This window comes from Neurospora hispaniola, assembly GCF_033458365.1.
Source record: "Neurospora hispaniola strain FGSC 10403 chromosome Unknown B0T23scaffold_5, whole genome shotgun sequence".
In the NCBI taxonomy this organism is placed as follows: Eukaryota; Fungi; Ascomycota; class Sordariomycetes; order Sordariales; family Sordariaceae; genus Neurospora; species Neurospora hispaniola.
The window spans coordinates 185,599-206,019 of record NW_026944410.1 but is presented as its reverse complement, the minus strand read 5'-3'; the positions used below and the strand labels follow the sequence as shown (position 1 = coordinate 206,019).

At 53.5% G+C, this 20,421-nt stretch overlaps 4 protein-coding genes across 4 annotated transcripts; 2 read left to right on the top strand and 2 right to left on the bottom strand.

Annotated features, from left to right (window-relative positions):
* Positions 1–698: 698 nt before the first annotated feature.
* B0T23DRAFT_454049 (SAICAR synthase-like protein) lies at positions 699–5,754 on the bottom strand. The gene is made up of 2 exons (XM_062841196.1): positions 3,310–5,754; positions 699–3,240 (listed from the first exon to the last, which is right to left on the bottom strand). Exons 1-2 carry the CDS (start codon positions 5,598–5,600, stop codon positions 1,194–1,196), a joined length of 4,338 nt encoding a protein of 1,445 aa, XP_062691382.1. The 5' UTR covers positions 5,601–5,754; the 3' UTR covers positions 699–1,193.
* Positions 5,755–10,274: 4,520 nt separating this feature from the next.
* On the bottom strand, positions 10,275–12,850 carry B0T23DRAFT_156695 (nucleotide-diphospho-sugar transferase). Its single transcript, XM_062832643.1, has 3 exons — positions 12,375–12,850; positions 10,845–12,281; positions 10,275–10,767 (listed from the first exon to the last, which is right to left on the bottom strand). The coding sequence occupies exons 1-3, from the start codon at positions 12,553–12,555 to the stop codon at positions 10,616–10,618; spliced, it is 1,770 nt and encodes a 589-aa protein (XP_062691381.1). The 5' UTR covers positions 12,556–12,850; the 3' UTR covers positions 10,275–10,615.
* Positions 12,851–13,066: 216 nt separating this feature from the next.
* On the top strand, positions 13,067–15,327 carry B0T23DRAFT_454047 (uncharacterized protein). Its single transcript, XM_062841195.1, has 3 exons — positions 13,067–14,101; positions 14,165–14,355; positions 14,434–15,327. Exons 1-3 carry the CDS (start codon positions 13,454–13,456, stop codon positions 14,858–14,860), a joined length of 1,266 nt encoding a protein of 421 aa, XP_062691380.1. The 5' UTR covers positions 13,067–13,453; the 3' UTR covers positions 14,861–15,327.
* A 1,000-nt stretch (positions 15,328–16,327) lies between these two features.
* B0T23DRAFT_156665 (Spt20 family-domain-containing protein) lies at positions 16,328–20,313 on the top strand. Its single transcript, XM_062832642.1, has one exon. It carries the CDS (start codon positions 16,598–16,600, stop codon positions 20,189–20,191), a length of 3,594 nt encoding a protein of 1,197 aa, XP_062691379.1. The 5' UTR covers positions 16,328–16,597; the 3' UTR covers positions 20,192–20,313.
* Positions 20,314–20,421: the final 108 nt, after the last annotated feature.

Genomic DNA, 20,421 nt, shown 5'->3' with positions numbered 1-20,421 from the left:
GAGAGTCTCCGAGATTCACGGACAAGCAAGCAAGCAAGCAGTTGAAACTAGGTAGAGGTAGTAAGCTAGGTAGCTAGCTAGCTAACCGGCTGGCTGGTTGGTTGGCTGATTCGAGAGCTATCATCTATCTACAGTCAACTACTTATCAACTATCTATCAAATAGGAATCCCGTCATGGCGGGACTAGCCTGGTCTGGTCTGGTCTGGTCTGATGGACTAGCCTGGACAACTGAGTGACTTGGATAATAACGTAGGTAGTAGTAGTACTAACTCCCAGTTCAGCAATAACTTGGAGGGTTAGAAGGAAATTTGTCACTACCTAGGTAGGTACTTATCACTAAAGAAGATAAAGGGAAGAAAAGAAAACAAAAGTATATATATATATACATCTACATATACATCTATATATACGTCTATATATGAAGGGTGGGGTGGGGGGAGAGAGAGAGGGAAAAAAGAGAAAGAAAGGAACTAACTATCTATCTTGCAATCACTTCCTCAGACTTCGTTGGGTTAGACAGGTTATTTGTTATACGGGCTACCTACCTAAACAGAACAAGAGTTTTTTCTTTGACAAGCCAACGGGTAAAATACCCACTCACTTATAGGAAGGACTATACGGTAGTACACTGAATAATTTTTGGAATGAGAGTTTATAGAGTTGTAAATACACTGCGTTTATTACCTACTACGTATTTACCTAGGTACAGTGATACAAGTGACGAGGTTTATTCATGGTATGATAATCTCGGGTTGTCTCTCTGTTCTGTTCTGCTTGGTTCTTATCTGTTTTGGTCTGTTCTGGTTTGCTCTGTTCACTGCTGCTCACTGCTGCTCACTCTTGTCCTGTCTTTATCCATATATCCATAAAATAACCGGATGTTATGATAGACACAAACACCAAACTTAACTCTTTCAACACAGCCATAACAAGCAATTGCACTTTCATAAATTCCATCAATCAATCACCCAACTTGAAGACTCCCTAAACACCCTACCAAACAATCTACCAACCAACCGGATACTCCAATAACTAATCAACAAAACAAACAAACAAACAAACAAACAAACAAACAGCCGGCCAAGTCTGTACATCAAACATTTCTCAACTCGACACCCTCCAGTCTCCTCCCATTACTTTCCGTTCTGTATTATAATCTCCACACTGTAATCGCATCTTTCGTAAGTTGGCCTTACTCCGACACAAACCCCTCATCCTCCTCGGCACCATACGCAGCATCCTCCATCATCTCCCTCTCAATCTCCTCATCCACCGCCCTCCACGTCCCCAACCCCAACTCCCTCCTCACATCCCTCTGGATCCTCAAAAAGTACCTCCGCAAACTCCTCAGACCCCTCAAAAACCCGTTATCCGGTTCCTGCGGATACCGAGGCGGACACGGCTTGCCTTCGATGCCATTGGCAGCCAAGTCCTCGGCCGTGACACAATTGGCAAAGTCCGCCATTTTGAAATCGATTTCGTGCTTGTCTTTCTTCTTCTTGCCTCCGCCGCCGCCGCCGCTGCCGCCGTTCAAAGTACTGTCAATGCGATGCTTAATGGAGACGGCGTCGTCGTTATCCGTCGCAAAGTCGGTCGAGTAGTAATCTTCCATGGCCGTGTCGTATTCCGAGTGCGTGGTGGTGGAGGGCGTGGGAGGCGCAGGAGGGGGAAGCGGTTCGCCGTCGTAGAACATGAGGAGCGAAGCGGCGTAGAAGCGGTAGCCTTTTAGTCTTCTGATGATGACTTCCAGTTCTGATAGCTTGTGCAGCACGGTGGGGATGTGCCGCAGGATGGAGGCGCGGTCGACGCCGTTGTAGAGGAATCGGGTCAAGGCGTCTTGGAACTCTTGGCCGGCTTTGAGGTCGCGGCCGTAGTACTTGTCTTTGAAGACGTAGGACTGGGTGGCGACGTCCCAGACTTGGAGACCGCAGACGCGCACGCCGAGCTCGCGAGAGGTGGTCTTGGCGCATTTGCCTTGTTGGGATTTTTGCTTCTTGGGGGAGGCTTCGACGCCGTATTGACGGGTGCCCATCTTGAGGTCCATGATGCAGGGACGCTTCATGCCGGCAGTGAGGTCTTCAAGCAGCAAGAAGTACTCGACGCGGGAGTCGGTTTGCGTCTGAGCTTCTTTGGGGTTGATGGGGCGGGGGATCTTGGCGATCTCGTTGTGCGGGCTGGAAGGAGCGAGGTCATCGGCGGTGGCGGTGTCGACGCCGTTGGTACCATTAGTACCATTGTGTGTAGTGTCCAAAGGCCCAATGGACTCCTCTCCTGGTACGTCCGGGACGCCACCAGACTCAAACACGGGCTCCTCGTTATCAGCCTTGTAGGGAGCCGAGTCAGCCTCCTCAAAGTACTGCAGGTCGCCGCGCGAATCCTCGACATCCTTTGGCTTTCTCCTCAGTCCCGTCCCCGAGTACCGACGCTTCTTCTTTGGCTGGGCGGGCGACGCATCCTTCAGGATCTCTGGCTCAGGAGCACTAGTCCCCGTCACGTCCTTAGGGCCGTCGTCTTCCACTCCTTCTTCCCTGAAGCTGCGCGGTCGGGTGGCTAGGTTCTCCTCGCTTCGTACCAGGTCGCAGGGCTTGAGGCGCGACTCCTCACCAGCACTGCTAGCCCGCGGCTTGGCATCTTGAGCGACATCCAGGTTCGGATCCGACTCGGTGTGGCGGAGGACTGGTTGCAGACTTCGCCGGGAAAAGGGCCTCTGGTGACCCTTCTTATGACGGTGAACAGCAACGGGCTGCTTGAGGAAGGCGTCGTTGAACACCTCATTGCGCAGCCGCTTATTCACCATGGTGGCTCCCCAGCTGTTAGCATGCCGATCCTCCAGCCTTGGTCGCAACATGTGGCTGGGGTTCTCAGCACATTGTCCGTTGAGGATCCTACGCCCATGGAGAGAAGCCGAGGAGGCACTCCGTAAGCGAGTGAAAGAGCTTGACGACGCCAACGCTGGTTGAATCAGGCTCCGAGGGAGAATATGTTGGTTGTCAACAAAGGTGACGGTAGGGATCTGACCCAGCGGTTGCTGCAGCGACTGGCTAATCATGCGCTGCTCAAGCTGCGCCGGCTGGGCACCGTTTGTTGTTGGTGCTGCTTCATCCCCTTTGGCACCGGAGCTTGTAGCTTCGTTTTCGCCCGCTGCAGGGGCTTCCAGCGCAGCAGCCGCCTCGTCTTTCTTGTGCACCGACTTTCGGCGAGGCTTCTTTTGGAAGGTAACGTTCAAGACACCAATATATCTGCAGCAACAACAGGGTTAGTCATGGGATCGTACGGCTATACATGATATGCATGGGACGACAACATACCTTGGCAAAAAAGCCAACAAGTCGCGATGGTATCGTTCAATTTTTTCATAGAATTCATTTTCTCGGTTGTTCAACTGTTTACAGACGGCCCGCCGAGAAAAGCGCCAGAGAGTGGTGTGCCCTCCGACTTGGTGTTTGTAAGGGATCAGTTCAATTGCATCTAGGGGCTGCTCTTCTTTGGTCTCCCCTTGGTGGTCATGGACGACATCTTCGGGATGACGGTGGTGGTGATGATGATGATGATGATGACGAGCATGATGCGCAATGGACTGGAATGGCTTCTGTGGTGGAGGGACACCAGTTTCAATCTCGTCCGCAACGGCAGGTTCATTGACTTTGCCAGTGTCTATCTGAGAACCTACAAAAGGAACAGTAGCAGCGCTGTCGGCAGCAGGCTTGGCAAGCCGATGGGTCTTTTCAACGTCAGGACACTCGTCTAGACATTCGACCTCAGGCTCACCCGCTTTCACAAGCCACGAATGGAAATCTTCAGCCCGTGAGTGTGTTCTGGAGGGAAGCGCAGTTCGGGAAGAAGCGGCGCCAGGCACGTCGGAGTGCTCCTCCTCGGCCTCCTCGGGGCCCTGATGTGGTAGGAACACGGCCGACGAAATCTTTTCCTCCCCAGACTCTTCGCCCTCCTCTGTATGCGATCCACCTTCAATGCTAGCATCCGACTTGCGCCGAGGCTCTGGCTTGCGATCCAACGACGGAGAACTTTTGCCAACAGCTGCAGCAGTATCTTGTAGTGCACTCGTATGCTCGCGACCCGGGGTAGCAGGAGGCTGTTGCTCTGGCTGGGCCGGCTCCTCAAGCGGCTTGGATAAGAAATAGTCTGGAGCGGTGTTGCTGCCGGTCGGGGATTCTGGAGTCAGCAAGGGAATAGAGCGAGCCTGGCTTGGTTCGTCAGTTTCGGGTAACTGTGTGACCTCTGATGTAGATGCAGGCACAGCAGTAGGGGCCCGTGGCTTCCCTTCACCCTCTGTCTCGGTCTCCTCAGCCTCCTCGGCGGTGGAAGCGAGCCTCTCTCGCTTGGCGTCCTTCTTCTTGGACTTTTCATCAGGCAGACCCTCCTTGAAGAAGCGCAAACTGTGGCTGGCCTTGCGGCTGCGGGCATTGGGCTCGACGCCGGCCAGGACCTCGGTAATGGACTTTTCGACCTGGCCGTCCTGGTCGTCGGTCAACTCTCCCACGCCGATGGACCAAGCCTTTTCGGGAACCGTCTGTGCTCGTTGATCCTTGCGCAGTCTGGGAATAGCATTGTCACCGTTGTCAGCGGCTCCGTCATGGTTGTTGTTGCTGTTATTCAGAGCGGTAGGGGATTCTGAAAGCTTGGTGGAGATGACGGGATGGGTGCTATTATCAGTATCTGTAGACTCGAGCCGTTCTGGAGACCTTGCCCGGCCCTTATTCTTTGTGAGGTATTCGCGGTGTCCCTTGAGCATGGAGTTGACCTGACGCAAATCGAGCTCGATGGCGTTACCCAATGGAGGGCCCGTCATGGTGGCGGTCGACGTGACGGTAGCAGTCATGGAGGCCATGGTGTGTTGTGTCTTGTGAAAGATGGAGTTGCGAGGAGAGCCGGCTCTCGGGGTCAGGGCGTCTTCTTCTTCGTCTTGGCTATAACGGTGGTCTTGTGGTGGTGGTGGTGGTCTGGTATGACTTTCAGACGGAACGGCGGACAGAAGATGAGACGAGGAGACGACTTGAGGTTGAGGTTGAAGAGTGTTATCAGCTAGTGGTGGTGGTTGTTGTTGTTGTTGTTGTTGTTGATGGGGATTGTTATGATTTGTGCCACGAGCTGTAGCAAAAGCCTGGGTCAGCAAGGAAGCGCCAGGACCGGAGGGGTGTCTCTGGAGATAAGCAGCAGGGCCGCGGTGGTATTTGATCGGGTCTGCAGCAGCAGCAGCGGCATGTGCAACGGTACGATCTATGGTATTATCTGTGGTGACCAGGGGGGTAGTGGGAGTGGGGACGGCAGCAGCAGCAGCAGCAGCAGAAGCGGGAGGAGGAGCACCACAATGTCCTAACTGGTGTCCGTCTGCTGGTGGTGGTGGAGGACCCGGGGACAGGCACGGCGCCGAGACGATGATGCCATGTTCCTGGTCTGGTTCTGGGGGTTCGACTGGGGGTACCAGACGGCAGGGAGAGGACTCGGCAGATGGACAAGTGATGTCGGAGAAGCTTGAAGCATCTTGACCAGCAGCAGCAGCAAGCCGAGCAGGGCTCACCGAAGCAGCAACGGGAGCGGCGGCGGCGGCGGCATCATGGTTGGTCGAATGCGAGTTCGACATGGGGAGGACATCTGACAGCTGCGCAGATACAGGAATGGAAGTACAGGAAATGGATGCGGGATTGTTGGGGCAGTCGATCTGTCGCCGGTGGGTAGTGGTGATGTTGGTTTGTGTGGGTGTCGAATCTAGACGGGAGTATTGGTGTAGTGTAGTGTTTTGGGGGAGGTTTTGAGTGGCAGCGGTAGGGAACTGAACCCGCCATCTCAGTCGCTGAAAGAGGGCCGTGTGTGGAGACAGTGCGCATTAGGAGGATATGCCAATGCCGCGCCCCGCTTTCCATCGATTCTTCTTCGTCTCGAGGTTCCTTCAGTTGCGCCCTTGGCCCGCCAAGTACAGTGTAGCACTAGCTAGTACGGTAACAGTCATGTACGTACCTCGTTAACAGTTGGAAAAGTTCAAATGGTCATGGTCACGCACCGTCTCTTGAGCTGTCTTCTACTTTCAGCCCGATCAGGGGTGTTTGTAATTGGGCAAGCAAGGAAATAAATAGTAAACACTAGGAACAGGAATAGAGCAATATGTGTTACGCGTAGTGGCCCAAAAAAAAAAAAAAAAAAAAAAAAAAAGTACAAGCCGGTGCAGGGGACGTGATGCGTGCACTGATCATGGAATGGGATTTGATGTCAGCGTGTTAGGTTACGTACAGTGCTGCCGTTACTGTTCTGAACTCGAGATTCCCTCAGTCCTGTTAGGTACTAGTGTTCCAGGGCTCTCTCGGTTCCATCCCAGAGGATGGAAGAGAGGGGACTCGTGGCCCTAAAGGTACCCAGGTAGGTAGGTACGTACCTTTTCCCATCAACCTAACCCCGGGACTCTAGCTGCTGTACAACATGGGTGACTTTCAGCTTTGATGGGATTTCCTTCTTCTCCAGACGGGACTCCATCTGTCACTCGGTCTTCTTCGGTCCTGAACAGCATTTGTTATCTGTCACGTTCCCGGGCTCTAATCGTTGACAGGCTCGTCCCGCTCCTGGAACTTCTCCCATTGGCTTAAGTTGCTTCTCTCTGATCCTCCGAATTCCTTCGACAGGATTTCCCGCCGTGTCCGCTTACCTATTACACGTATGTATGTATGATCCACGGCGTGCCTTGATTACACTAAGGATTATCCTTATCTCTGTCTTCCGTCTTACCTCTAGTCGGTAGGTACATATCAATGACGGCCCGCCATACGTCCGTATGTATGTATGTCTGTCAGAATGCTCCGGACTCCGGCGAGGAGCATATCATCCCTTCCAAGTTTTCCATCCCTGTTTTGGCTGATAGGAGCCCAACATGGCCTATTAGTCCAAAATTCGAGGCTGTTACCGCGGACGGCAATCATGTATCCCCGGCGCAAATCATCCGTCTTGACGACGCTGGGTGTGCGACACACCTTTTTCGCTTCGTTGTCGATACTGACCTGACCGGTCGACCAACAACGGCTACAAGTCGTGATTGTCAAAGCGGGGCTCCCACTCAGCCTGCTGCTTCTCAATTTGGTGTCATTCGTGCCACACGGCATAGCCGTCGTCATTCAGGAACAAATAATAACAGCAGACGAACCCCATTGTCCCGATGGCCTCTCCGGTTCGTCCATTTGGGGTCCGAACTCGGCTCGGTACAGACAACTCTCACAATTGTGCTTGTTCGAGACTTCAACTCTCGTCCTGTCCACAGCGAAAAAGACATGGTTTCCCCCAACCAATCAAATCAAAACGTGCTTGAAACTGACCGCTCCCTGGACGGGAACTCCAGCTCAGCCCGGAGCCACTTTGTACCAACTGACCGGTCCACTAACAGCCTCGATTCCACCCCATTTTGTTCCCATTTTACCAACGGGACATTTCCCAGTCTCCACCCCAGACGACATGCGGTCCTCACCTCGTTGGCTTCTCCGTGGGATTTGGTTCGTCTATGCCGACATTACACTAGGTTCCTATGTCCTTGGCGGAGCTTGGAAAACGACTTCCGTCATCTCACCAAGATTTGCCCAAGATCTTCTTTCCCCCAAGGCTGGCTAGATCGCTTTGAGAGGTTTCTAGCAAAAGTCCAGATCCCCAGCTAGGTCCGCCAGATCCAATGTCGCTCGCGAACACGTGGGTCTTTTTAGCACCGCAGTATTTCTACACTACAGATCCAGATCGGCGGGTGGGCAGGGCTTTGGCAATTGTCTACACTAATTTTTAGCAAATACCGTCATTGTGCCAAGCCGGTTTTCCGGGGGGGTAACTGTTACCTACCAATGGCTTCACCACGCCCTTGTCACAAATTGCACTACACATTACACAAGAACTGCATGCCGCCCCTGGATGCTTGGATTGTTTATGGGTCGTCGTCGTGGTCAAGGAGGACACAGTGTCGTACAGAAACGCAGTCGAAATAGTTACCTCTAGGCTAAGAAACCTTGATGTCGATCATGATCGCCCAAGCCCAAACCCAAGCCCAAGAACAACAGAGGAACACAGGCTCGTGGGCCAGATAGCCTAACCCAAGCAAAACCACCGACTTGACGGCGTGGTGCTCTCTGAAAGAATTCTCACAGGTCCAGTACTTATCACCGCTTCCTTCTTTCGACCAGGTAGGTGGTGCCACCCCAGTTAGTCAGTCACCCATCTAGTGTCAGTGACAAACACACACACCATACATAGACTTGAGGATACTCACTGCACGTCATTCATAGCCCATGTTCTTCTAGCGTTTTTTTTTTTTTTTTTCTAAAGCTGTTTTCTTTGGTTTGATGTTTTTTCTAATTAGGGGGGGTTCTATATAAAATCTATACTTCACCTACACTACACTCCAAACCCCCCGAGCACTAGAATACACTAGATAATACTAAACCTAACCTCCCCCCATCATCATCATCATCATCATCATCCTCCCACATATAATACCCCTACACTAGTGGTATGTATTCTCGTTTCATTATGCCATCGATCCCACAAGATATTTTACTCCTACACTATAACCTGCATCATCGGAAACACTGGCAACCAGCCAGCCAGCCAGCCAGCCAGCCCTGCTAGGGCTTAGTCGTCTAGGCTGGGCCTCCCGCCTTGTCCTGCTTGTCACGCCTTGTACCACTTACTATGTGCCCTGTTACTTTGATACGTAGTTGTAAATACCTACCTCTATGTTATGGTGCACGACGACATGCATGATTTGTTTCAATAGCACAGTCTTTGGTCATCTTTTTGCGTGCCACTGGTATTGTGTCTCTGTGTTTATGTGTGTCTTGTATTGTGTTGTACCGTGTTGCCCCATAAAAACCACGAAAGGAAGGCTTTGGTCTCCCTGCCCTCTCTCTTCTCCCGGCTTTCCCTCTTTTTAGAGGTAGGTAGGTAGGTATCAGGTCCACCTGTCCTGTCCTTTTCATTTTGTTCAAGATTTGAGTTCGAGGTGTACTGGAGGTAAGTAGGTAGGTAGGTAGACTTAGTGTCTGTCGATAGCCAAATAACCCCCAACTACCTCTATACTTTGATGTCCCCTATAACACCTCAAGAGCACCTCAAGAGTACGTACTTATCATCATAATGTCTCCAAATACAGTAAGTTTTCTTACCAATCACGCATGGCTCGACCTGTTCGAGACAAAACGAGGTTATCAACCTTCAGATAGGTATTCACTTTGATTTACTGCATGGAAATTTGGGATAGGACAACATGTCGGTACCTACCTACCTACCTACCTACCTAGAACTATTTACGAACTTGCGTGTGCATCACCTTACCTACCTGATCCACCACTACAGCAACATAACCAATACTGAAAGACAACTGAAGAAGCTGCAGGTGTCATGTATGTACCGGGAGGCCTCCCTCCCTTTTCTAACCCGTCCCTTTTTCTCGAGCCGAGCCTTATCGGGTATCTATCTCTACATACCGTAACGGTAGTACCTACCAGGTATATCTCGTGCCTGAATGGATGTAACCTCTTCCAGAAACTGGTTGTGGTACTGTGTGTCTAAGTATAATAGATTGAGCGGTGAGCTCGCTAGATGCTACCTAACTAAGGAGGACGGAGGTGAAAGAAGGGGGGGGGATGCTGTGGGAGTTTACGTATGTAGGTACGTAGAGGTAGGTATTGTTTAGAGAAGAAGAAAAAAGGAAAAAGAAAAAAAAAGTTAACAATTAGGGTCTTGACATGTGCTGCTGCTACCAATGGTGGGGGGATCGGTACCTACTAAGGTAACAGGGAAGATTGACCCCGTAGGTACTTAGTAGCAATGTCTAGGCAGAGAGAGGTAGATCTCATTTACAACGATAATGTAGGGAGTCTCTGGAAATGTACATTTAATCTTACAAAGGTTACCTCTAGCGAGTAACTAAGGAAGCCTAGAGGCAAACTGATCATCGATAGCTATAGACATGGGAAACTAAGAGCACTCAATAGATACATCAGGACTTGGTTGGTGTATTGGAATTCCAACCACGAACTTCTGTACCTCCGCAAGAAAGACATAGGTGCTGTGTAAGAGACTTCGGCTGTATTGTTTCTCTGCAAAGTATACCTCAGGTACCTGACTACCAACTAGACACGCAAACGATAGAAGAATAGTGCCTAACTAGGTCGATAGCCCTACTTAATTCTGGATTCATCGATCTACAGCAATCCCTTTTCCTTGTTCTGACATTTTGTGATCGAAGAATGCTATGGTAGCAACGAAAGCAATGTAATGCAATTCAGCGCCCACTCGGGCAACGTTTCCTGGGATTGGGATGGAGGAAAAAAAAAAAAAAAAAGAACTTTTGGATAACCTAGAACCGTTTCTAAAGGGTATGTGTATGTGTACTCAAACAAGCATTCAACCAACCAACCAACCAACCAATCCCAAACATGCCACTTGACGACACATAGACTACTCATCTCCTCCTCCTCCTGACCCCGACAATCGACTGAGCCAGCTTCCTTTTCTGGACCTTGTCTGCTGCTGCTGCAACTCATGGTGCTGGTGTTGTTGCGGCGCGTGCTGCTGCGACTCGTGCTGGTGCCCGTGCTGGTGAGTTTGCGGAGTCGATGGAGCAGAAAGGATATCCTATTCCTCCGCCGACTCATCATCCTCCTCATCCTCGCCGTCCTCGTCATTGCCGTTGCCATCGTTCTCCTCGTCGTCATCATCCTCGGCAAGATCCTCCTCTGTAGCTTCGAGACCGGAGGAGGACATGAACTTTTCGTTCTTTGTTTCCGCTGTTTTTCGTAATTGGTCAGTACCTGTTCCATAACAAGATTGGACAATAAAAGGGAAGAAAAGAAGAAAAACCTACTCTTAGCCTCAACCAACAAATTCTCCTGCACCTCACACTCCGTCAACGTGCACCCCTCGCCCATCTCACTGCGCTTACCAAGGATGCACTTGGTCAGCTTACAGTTCTTGCCCACCACCACACCGTCCATCAACAGACACTGGCTCAACTTGGCGCCCTCGCCAATCTGGCAGTTGGCGCCAATGACGCACTCCTTGATGCTCGTCTTCTCTTGGACCGTGACATTGTCCGCCACCAGCGAGTCCTGCTTGGTGATGGTTGTGCGCGGCTTGACGCCTTCCGGGTAGGCGACCTTGCGCGTGTGAGCGAAGGGCGAAGCAGCCTCGGCGGAACCGACTTCTTCAATCGAGGGCAGCTTGGCGAGTTGCAGAGAGATTTGCAGAAGAAGCTGGGCGGTGTCGACGCGGCGGATCAAGGGGGTGGAAGTAGAATCGGTAGAGGAGGAAGGGTGGATGTAGGCGAGCATGGGCGGGATGGTGCTGTCGTTCTGCTTCTCGTTGGCGGACTCGGTCTCCTCGTGACCGGGCTTGTCGCCGGTGCGGATGACGGGACGGACGGGGCCTTCGAGGTTGGTGGTGCCGGAGGCGGAGATGGCATCGTGGATTTGCGAGCCCGTTGGGTGCTTGACGGTGGAGTCCTTGGGGCTGTGGGAGCCGACGGGGGAGGTCTTGCCGTCGGTGTTGGAGACGGCGGTGCTGGACTGACCGAGAATGGCGTCGAGACCGAGCTTCTTGGAGAGGCCCTTTTGCCAGCCGGCTTTGGCCCACCAACCTAGGACATCCTCGCCAATGGTCTCCAAGCGTTCGTTCTCCCTCACGAAATCCATGATCCAGTGGGGGAAGATGTAAATGTGAGCGTCGCGGTGGGTGGTCAGCATGCGCACGCGGGGATGCTGCTTGAGAAGGGCGTGGCGTATGGGGAAGCCTTTCTCTTCTTCGAGGAGATCTTTCAACGAGTCGGTAGGTGTTGAGTAGACGACCTTGGAGATGTTGGGGAACAGCGAGCCTCTGGGAGGGCTGACGGAAGAGGATGGTAGAGGAACAGTGGCCAGGAAATCGGTCTCCTCGCCCTTGATGGGGGTGGCGGTCTTGGTCTGATACCATACGCCGAGACCACCGCTACGCTTGGGAGGGACATTCTCGGACCGCGTGTCGTCAAGGAGGTCTGTGAGACTGGCAGACTTGACCATCCATGCTTGGAGGAGCTTGTCGGCACCGAGCTCGCATACCAAGTCGCAGGGAAGGACGAGGAAGTCGGAGGTTACTGTTTCTTGGACTTGGGGGAGACGGAGAATCTCTGCTGTGCCCGTGTTCTGGTCGAGGTCCTTGGGTGCTAGGAGATCGGGCCTGGGGTATGGTAGGCTGGTGAGGAAGGGGTTTGTGTTGAGGGCGGTTTGGATGGCTTGCTGGGCCGTAGGGGGGCAGATGAGGGTGATGTCTGCGTAGAGTTAGTATTATGTCGTCAACCAAGACATGCCGATATCCAATCTCACTCAAACACCACCAAAATGACGACAAAGACATGACCTACTTGTGATGCCTGCGCGGTAGCAAAAGTCGAGAGGATACCAGACCATGGGCCTGTTGGCGATTGGTAGGAGAGCCTTGGGGTTCTCATCTGGGTTGGCAGTGAAAGTGGGAAACGAGCTGCCGGGACCGCAGAGGATCAAGGCCTGGAGGCCCGGAGTCGCGATAGTTACAGCGTGGGGCATCTTGAAGATGTTTTGAGAGGAACTTGGATGTTGACGTCGAATTATTTTGCGCACAACAAGGTGACACCGGTATTTTGATGTCGGGTATCTAAATCGACGGAGAAACAACAGCGCCGTGTGATAGAAGAGCGCGTAAGTGGTGTTGTTTCTTTGATGTCGATATATTTGGTAGATGTGGTGAATGTCTTGTCTTGTTCAAATAATGTCGATTTCTTGACTCACAATCGCAAAGTCTCACTGAAGAAAGCGAAAGCTCTCTCTCAATCACTGATGGAGGGGCATGGGGAAGTGGCCCGTGCGCTCTTACAGTTCAGACGGACAAATGCAGAGCGACGGGAGTGCGAGCAAGCGCATTGCTAGAGACACGCCCTGACTGATCTTCGCTGCCAGTCCGAATGTGGTCAAGTGCGCTTTTGGATGCTTGGCGGACATGGCGCTTGCAACTGCCCTCGTTGGCTCGACATGTGCAGCTGGAAAAGAGGCATCCACTTCCCCAGGAGCCCAGTCAGTCAACAAACCCAGTCCAAGACCCCTACCTCTCTCCCCAGTTACTAGGTTGATGTGATAGACTCCGCCCTATGGTTTGTCAGTGGGCCGCTACATTCGGCAACTAGCGACCAGCCACAACATTTCCATCTTTGCGCGCCTACATACACACACTTCTCCTCACTTCAGTTGTGTTGTCGCAAACATCCTCCGTCTTCATCTTCTTCCTGTTTGTTGGACTGGAAGCACGCCTGCGAGTTGTGACCGAAAGACGAAGAAAGCGAAACGGTTCTCGGTACCCGACAGCTCGACACGGCTCACGCACACACGACATTGCCATGAAAGCGGCCATCTAGAACGTGTCCGACACACATAGAACAAGAACGTCGTCTTCGCCACTTCGATCGCTATCATGTCCGACAACAGACGCCGTAATGGCCCTCTAGGTACCTGGGTGCCGCTGGTTGTGACGGCTGCCGTTGCTACCGTCAGTGTTGCGGCATGGATCTGGAGCCAGCGCAAGGACCGGACCGGCGAACACGACACCAACTCGACCGTCCAGGAACTTGACTACGAGAACGCCGACTACGGTGACAACCCGCCCTACGGAGCCACTGGCGAAGGCCGTCTGAAGCCACCAGCCCAAGCACAACAGGCCGAAGGAGGATGGGGCCCCCGGCGCACCCCGAGTCCGGCCGACTTCTTCAACAGCGCGAAGCGACAGGTTGCCGCCGGCGTGACTGCAGCGGGCGCAGCTGTGGGTACCGCCCTTTCCGCCATCCGTGAGGAAGACAGCCTGAGGAGCGAATTTGCTGACGACGAGACGTGGTCCGACCCGGATGCCAAAAAACAGGTTGAGAATGCTACTCCTTCCAGAAATGATACGCCCGCTGTTCAGCCTACCGCTAGTAGTGCCCCGGTCCCCGCTCCCGCTGCTACTACAACTACCACCACTACTACTGCCACCTCCAACAAGAACCAACGCCGGAAAAAGGTTGCCATCATAGTCTCGGCCGATAACCATGTGGAACCCGGTGACGAAGAGTATCATGAACATGCTGTAAGTCCTCGTCGATCTAAACAGAACCATGGTCCAGTTACTAATAATCCCGTACTACTCCAGTCCATCCTCTCCCACATCCCCCGCAACATCGACCTCTCCCTTACCAAGCTCTACATCCTGATCTACGCCCCTCAACTCAAGGACAAGTCCGAAGGCTCCTCCAAGCCTGCGTCGCTAAGCTCTTCCTTCTCCAACATCGAGGCCGAGACCCCTGCCGAGACACCTGCCGAGGGCAAGGACAAGGACCCTCTGTAAGTCAAGTGCCTTGTCTTGCTACTTTTCCACTTTTGTTTTTTTTCTTTTTTGTCCATGGCTAACTCTAATCCCAGTGCCGACTCTGCGTACACGTCCCTCTACAACCAAGCCGCCGCTCTCGTTTCCAAGCCCTCGCATATCCTGACCTTCTCCACCCCCGCCGGCCACTCCCACATCTTGCGCCACATCCAGCCCGAAATCATCTACCTCCAGGAATCTTTGGCCGGCCCCGACGGCAGCGTCATCACTTCGCTCCAGACATGGTTAAGGCACGACATTGTATTGGTGGTTGGCGCCGAGCAAGGAGACGGCGGTCTGGCGGACTCTGATTCTGAGGACGACGACACAGAGAAGAATGGAGAGAAGGAGAAGAAGGACAAAGAGGTCAAGTGGTGGCAGAAGGAAGAGCGAGTGGGGCGAGGGAGGGGAGTGGTTGTGGTGGATGTGAGGGCGGGCAAGTTGGGGGATGATTGGGTTAGGAGGGTTCAGGGTCAGGAGTGAGCTGGGCTGCTGAGAAGGGTGAGTGATGATGATATCCATGTTTTGTTGTTGCTGTTGATGTATACCACTCTGCTCTATACGAAAGAAGCGGGCCAGTGTTTCTTTTGGCTAAGATACCTACCTATCTATGGAATATGATGATACGGATGACGGATTTCGGTGGATGAAGTGAACAACCAGCATGCGTAGAAAGAAGCAGGACTGTTTGGAGTCCACAGATCAGTAAGCGCTCCCGAAGCGTTTAGGTCAGGGCTTCTGCAGCTGCTGGCCGGCTGTTGGGAGGGAAGGGCTGGAAGTAGCTAAGTACCTACGGACGGGAAGGTCCTTTGGGATGGTGGTCAAGACAAATCGATATATTACCTAGCTGTCTGTGTGCCGGAAGCCCCCAGGCACTTTTAGTATAGCCCCTTTCATGATGTAGGTAATTTTCCTTGGTCCTCCGTCGCTTCGAAAGCCTTCGCAATTCGGGAGTTGTTGGCATGGACCTCGGCGATTCAGGGGTGCGGGTTAGGGTTATAGTCGAGTTTGTCCCCCTCGGCACCTGTAGGTACAGTACCTACTTGGTAAAACTCGCTCGTATATGCGCTGCCCGCGGCGAGCAGCCAGAGGTCCAATACCTATGGAACTGAACTCTTTATAAGCGTTCCTCGACATCCATACTCTGTTCTTCTGCCTTCCTTTCTTCCCTTGTCAATCCTCCCAGGTCGAGACTTGACATATCATCAGATCATTCTTCGCACTCAATATGGATCCTCCTCTCGCTAAGAATATACCATCAGGTTCAGGTTGATATTTTCAACTGTTTCTCTTTCTTTTTTTTTTCCCTTTTATATATATAGACTCTGAGACCTCCTCGTGGAGACTGGGTGCCGGCGACAGACAGACATCATCATCACCATCGTTGATACTTCTCGAGGTGCTGACCCGGACAACCTGGAACCTAAGACCTGGTTGCCCGCTCCCGTCGTACAAAGCAGACACCTCAGATACCTAGAAACCCTACAGTTGGTCACAGGTATCTCTAGTGGGTTGTAGACAGCCCACCAGCACCTAGTTACAGCGTGTTGCTGCAGTGAGATCTGCCCTACAGCAGTACCTCCTACTTCACTGTGTTCTTCACCAGATGGAAGTGGAAGGTACCTCAAAGGCCCTTTGACACACAGGGGCAAGCGCCAAGCCTCGACACTGGATTCCATGCCCTGTGAGTGACCAACACTTTTCCAGCCAAGAACAGCAGCGGCAGGCCTTCCGACATCATCATCAGATCAGATCTTGCTTGTCCGGGCTTCTCTCTTTCAATTCAGTTCCATCCGTCAGTCAATCCCATCCATCCACCATCATCGTCGTCAATCCGTCACTACCGCACATGTCAACAACAACTTTTAATCGCTACCATCCCCTCCGCCGGAGACGTCCCCATTGACAAACAAGCCCCCGACATGCTCGGCTGCTGACGCCCCGTCCGACAGAGACTCCATACCTACTGCGTACTGTAGTCACCCCAGACTGTGGTCCTTACTCCATCGAGAACCGTTGTTGGTTGGATCATCGCCGAGCGAGCGGCTCTCCGCCTGACGTTCCCTTACCTACCTACCTAGTCACCTCAACCTTTAACATAGCCCCGATCCCGATCCCGTTCCAGTTCCAACGTGAACACGGTCGCATACGAGGACACAACAAGAGTCTGTCATTTAATCTACCTACGAGGTCGCCCCTGGCGCACCACACGGGATATCAATGGGCCCCGCTACTGCCACCAGCGCGTCGCCAAACATGTCGCAACCCCAACCGCCGCCGCCGCTAGTCGCGACCAAGGTCAAGCGTCCTATTTCCCTAGGAATCCAGACCAACGGCATCAACACAGCCTCGCCCAACGCGGCCTCCCCTCTAATGTCCGCCAAGCGCGCCCCGTCTTCCGCCCGTCAGCCGTCAAATCCCCCCGGCGCAAACACCATGGCCAACGGCTCCCCTGCTCGACCACCCCCTCCGAATCGTCCCCGTAATCGGGCCCCGTCTGGCCATGGCCCCGTTCCCGGAAGCGCTCAACGCCCGCCAGCTTCCGCTACCCTCTTCGAGCCACCGTCTGTCCCCAATGTCCCAATATCGGACCGGGCTTTCCTAAAAAAGCACGCCGGGAACCCGCCTTCCTTGATCGTACACCTTCATCCGAACCACTGGCGCTTCGATCAGCAAGAAACCGTTACCAGCTACACGTCAGCCCTTGGCGCGGCCTTCATCCCCCACCTAAGGACTCGCACTATTCCTCATTCTCTCCTTCTGGACTTCCACACCGCCGACGTTTCCTTTTACGACGGTTGCTTGATCGTCCAGGTCTACACCTATGGGAAAGCCACTGCGTCCAAGGGCCCGGCAGAGCCGGTTCCTGCTTCAAGTGACCACTCCATCCACAGGTGGTCTTCCTACGTTACTCCCTCGCCGTATGCGCCATACCCAAAGGAGGCCCTCCAGGAGCACCAGGGCGCCCAGCCCAACGGACTCATCAAGCAGCAAGATGCAAAGGGCAACGACAAGGAAAACATCCCCGCCCAAGATGGCCAGGCCAACGGCCAAAGTAATCAAGAGGTGGCCCGCAAACCCATAACCGTTGTGCTACGCCCCACGCCAGAAAGTCTGTCTACGGATCTGGCATTGGGCATCAGCAACCCCATGTCCAAGATTATGGCAATTCCGCCAACTCCCGGCGCCCTTGCTCAGCCAGTCCAGACACCCATGGGGCCGCCCAGTAGGAAAAGAAAGCTGGACCAGATTGACCTGGACCCGAGCAACCTTGTGGCCGCCGAGGCCCAGATCTTGCTAAGCACCCTACCACCTCTCGACTTGGAACCGACAAGAGATGCTGAACAACTTATCTCGAAGCTCGAGCAGCAAATAGTATCAGACCCAGCGCATTCGCATGCCCCACCAGAACCCAAGCGACGCAAGAAGACGGACGCCGAGCTGGCAGAGGAAGACGCCAATGCCAGGCAGATGGAGCAGTATATGCTTGCGTGCGACGAGCGCAGGTCCAACAGGGCTGCTGGTGCCCCAGGAGCTGGTCATGGGTCAGATGGGACAGGGCAAGCGACCGGATCAGGGTTCGAGCCGCGCTTTAACCAGTTCCAGCTTCTCGAAGAGATCAAGGCCCGGGTGGAACAGGAGAAGGCTGAGAAGGAGCTTCAGGAGGCCGAGCAAAGGCGGATCCTAGCCATGAAGCAACGCGAGCAGCAGCAGCAGCAGTTGGCAGCCGCTCAGGCAGCGAAGCAACAACAGTTGGCGGCGGCCCAAGCGCAGGCGGATCAGCAGCAGCAGCAACAGCAGCAGCAGCAGCAACAACAACAAGCCTTGCTTGTCGCTCAACAAAAACAAATGGAAATGGAGCGCTTGAAGAAGGAGCAAAACCAAAAGAGAATGGCTATGGTGCAGGCCCAGCAGCAGCAACAAGCTCAGCAAGCGCAAGCTCAACAGCAAGCGCAAGCTCAAGCTCAAGCACAAGCTCAAGCACAAGCCCAGGCTCAGGCTCAGGCTCAGGCTCAGGCTCAGGCTCAGGCTCAGGCTCAGCAGCAGGCCCAGCAGCAAGCCCAACAGCAAGCCCAGCAGCAGGCCCAACAACAACAACAACAGCAGCAGGTCCAGCCGACTTCGATGGGAACACCACATACTATGCCTGCTACCATGCAAAATAGCCCGAATTTGGGTAACAACATGCCTAATGGTGTAGCTAGGTTCCCTCAAGTATCGCAAGGCCAGGTATCATCACCGATTATCCGGCAAAACACGCCACAGATGGCATCGTCACCCATGGTCAACAGCGTGGCCATGCAAGCTTCCAATTCCAACATGGGCGGGAGCCCGGCACGACCCCCATCTGTGGCTCCGAGCCATGGTCCGATGTCCGTTCCCATGGCTACCAGTATGTCTGCTAGAGGCAGTCAACAGAGCCACGCAGCTGGAACGCCTAGGATGCCCAGCGCTACCCCTAACATGGTTCACGCAACGCCCATGAGCCGTCCTTCCGTCGTACCAACGCCACGCCTGTCCCAGGCAAGCCCACCACCTGGAATGATGGCGAACCAGCAAGTTGGCCAGGCCATGCTGATGAACGGCCCTACGGGAATGCCTCAGATGGGCGGTATTTCGGTTCCGCCACAAAACATGAATCCTCAACAGGCTGCTGTCTTCATTGCTCAACAACAGCGAGCGCTCCAGCAACGCATGGTTGCTGCTGGTCTTCAGGGACATGGCAACCCCATGATGGCCGGGCAGATGACACAAGCCCAGCTACAACAACGGATTGCCCAGCAACAGATGCTCGCTGCTCGTCAACAGCAGCAGCAGCAGCAGCAGCAGCAGCAGCAGCAACAGCAGCCGCACATGATGGCTCCTGGCACTCGAGATATTGCTGCGCAGTACTCTGCCCAGCTGGCTACCATGCAACACCAACAACAACAGCAGCAATACATGGGTCAGATGCAAGGGCAGATGCGCGCGGGTATGGTTGGACAACCAGGGCAAGCGGGAATGATCAATATGGCCAGTCTAAACCCTCAACAAGTAGCCATGATGCAACAACAGATCGCCTTGCGACAGCAACAGCAACAGCAACAAATGGCCCAACAGCTCCAACAGCAGCAAGCCGCACAGCAAGGCCAGCCCGGCGTTTCCGCTCCCGGTCAACCCGGCATGCACGGCCAAGTGGGTGTCCCCCGGCCTAACCCCGCGATGCCGCCAATAAGCCAGCAGCAACTGGCTGCCCTCTCCGTCAACCCAGCTGTGATCCAGCAGATCAATAATGTGACGAGCTCGCTGTATTCCAAGAAGCTTCCCAATTTTGCCGAGAAGTGGGGAGGTCAGCCAGCCAATATCCCGCCAGGGGACCTGGAGGCGTTCAAGAACCAGTGTCGGCAGCATGCAAAGACCATGGTGATACAGAACTTCTTGAAGACACAACAGCAAGCGCAGGCACAGGCACAGGCGCAGATGGCGGGACAGGCTGGTGGACATGGTCAGTTGAGCCAGCAGCAGATGCAGCAGATGGCTCAGCAAATGAACGCTGGCCAGATGGGCCAGGGAGGGATGCAGGGACAGATGGGCAACGGTATGGCTGGGCAGATGAACGGTATGGCTGGCCAAATGGCAGCACAACAAATGGGCCAGCAGATGGCCGCCGGGCAGATGAATCCCATGACGATGCAGCAGTTGCAACAACATATGCAATTGCAGATGGCGGCTCAACAGGCTGCTGCTCAACAGGCTGCTCAGCAACAACAACAACAACAGCAGCAGCAGCAGGGTCAACAGCAAGGGATGATGGGTAATCAGCAGGGGATGTAGGACGTTCCTCCTGACGTTCCTGGAGTTGATGTTGAGGAAGACGATGATGGCGATGGGGATGGAAGTGATCAGAAAGGGGCTCAAGAGCAACAAGGTCAGCAGCAACAGGGAGAAGTGCAACAGGGGATGATCATGCCTGAGCAACAGGATCAACAGGCGATGTAGCATGGCCTGATTCCTGTTGAGATAGAGAATCACAGGGAAGAACAAAGGGAAAGACAGGAATTGCT

Excerpts from the sequence above, each read along its gene's own strand:
- B0T23DRAFT_454049 (XM_062841196.1), bottom strand. The coding sequence starts at position 5,600 with ATGTCGAACTCGCATTCGACCAACCATGATGCCGCCGCCGCCGCCGCT. Across the intron at positions 3,241-3,309 it reads TTGTTGGCTTTTTTGCCAAG|ATATATTGGTGTCTTGAACG; the intron begins GTATGTTGTCGT and ends TTGTTGCTGCAG.
- B0T23DRAFT_156665 (XM_062832642.1), top strand. The coding sequence starts at position 16,598 with ATGGGCCCCGCTACTGCCACCAGCGCGTCGCCAAACATGTCGCAACCC.
- B0T23DRAFT_454047 (XM_062841195.1), top strand. The coding sequence starts at position 13,454 with ATGTCCGACAACAGACGCCGTAATGGCCCTCTAGGTACCTGGGTGCCG. Across the intron at positions 14,102-14,164 it reads AAGAGTATCATGAACATGCT|TCCATCCTCTCCCACATCCC; the intron begins GTAAGTCCTCGT and ends GTACTACTCCAG. Across the intron at positions 14,356-14,433 it reads GGCAAGGACAAGGACCCTCT|TGCCGACTCTGCGTACACGT; the intron begins GTAAGTCAAGTG and ends CTCTAATCCCAG.
- B0T23DRAFT_156695 (XM_062832643.1), bottom strand. The coding sequence starts at position 12,555 with ATGCCCCACGCTGTAACTATCGCGACTCCGGGCCTCCAGGCCTTGATC. Across the intron at positions 12,282-12,374 it reads CTACCGCGCAGGCATCACAA|ACATCACCCTCATCTGCCCC; the intron begins GTAGGTCATGTC and ends AACTCTACGCAG. Across the intron at positions 10,768-10,844 it reads TTTGTTGGTTGAGGCTAAGA|CGGAAACAAAGAACGAAAAG; the intron begins GTAGGTTTTTCT and ends TACGAAAAACAG.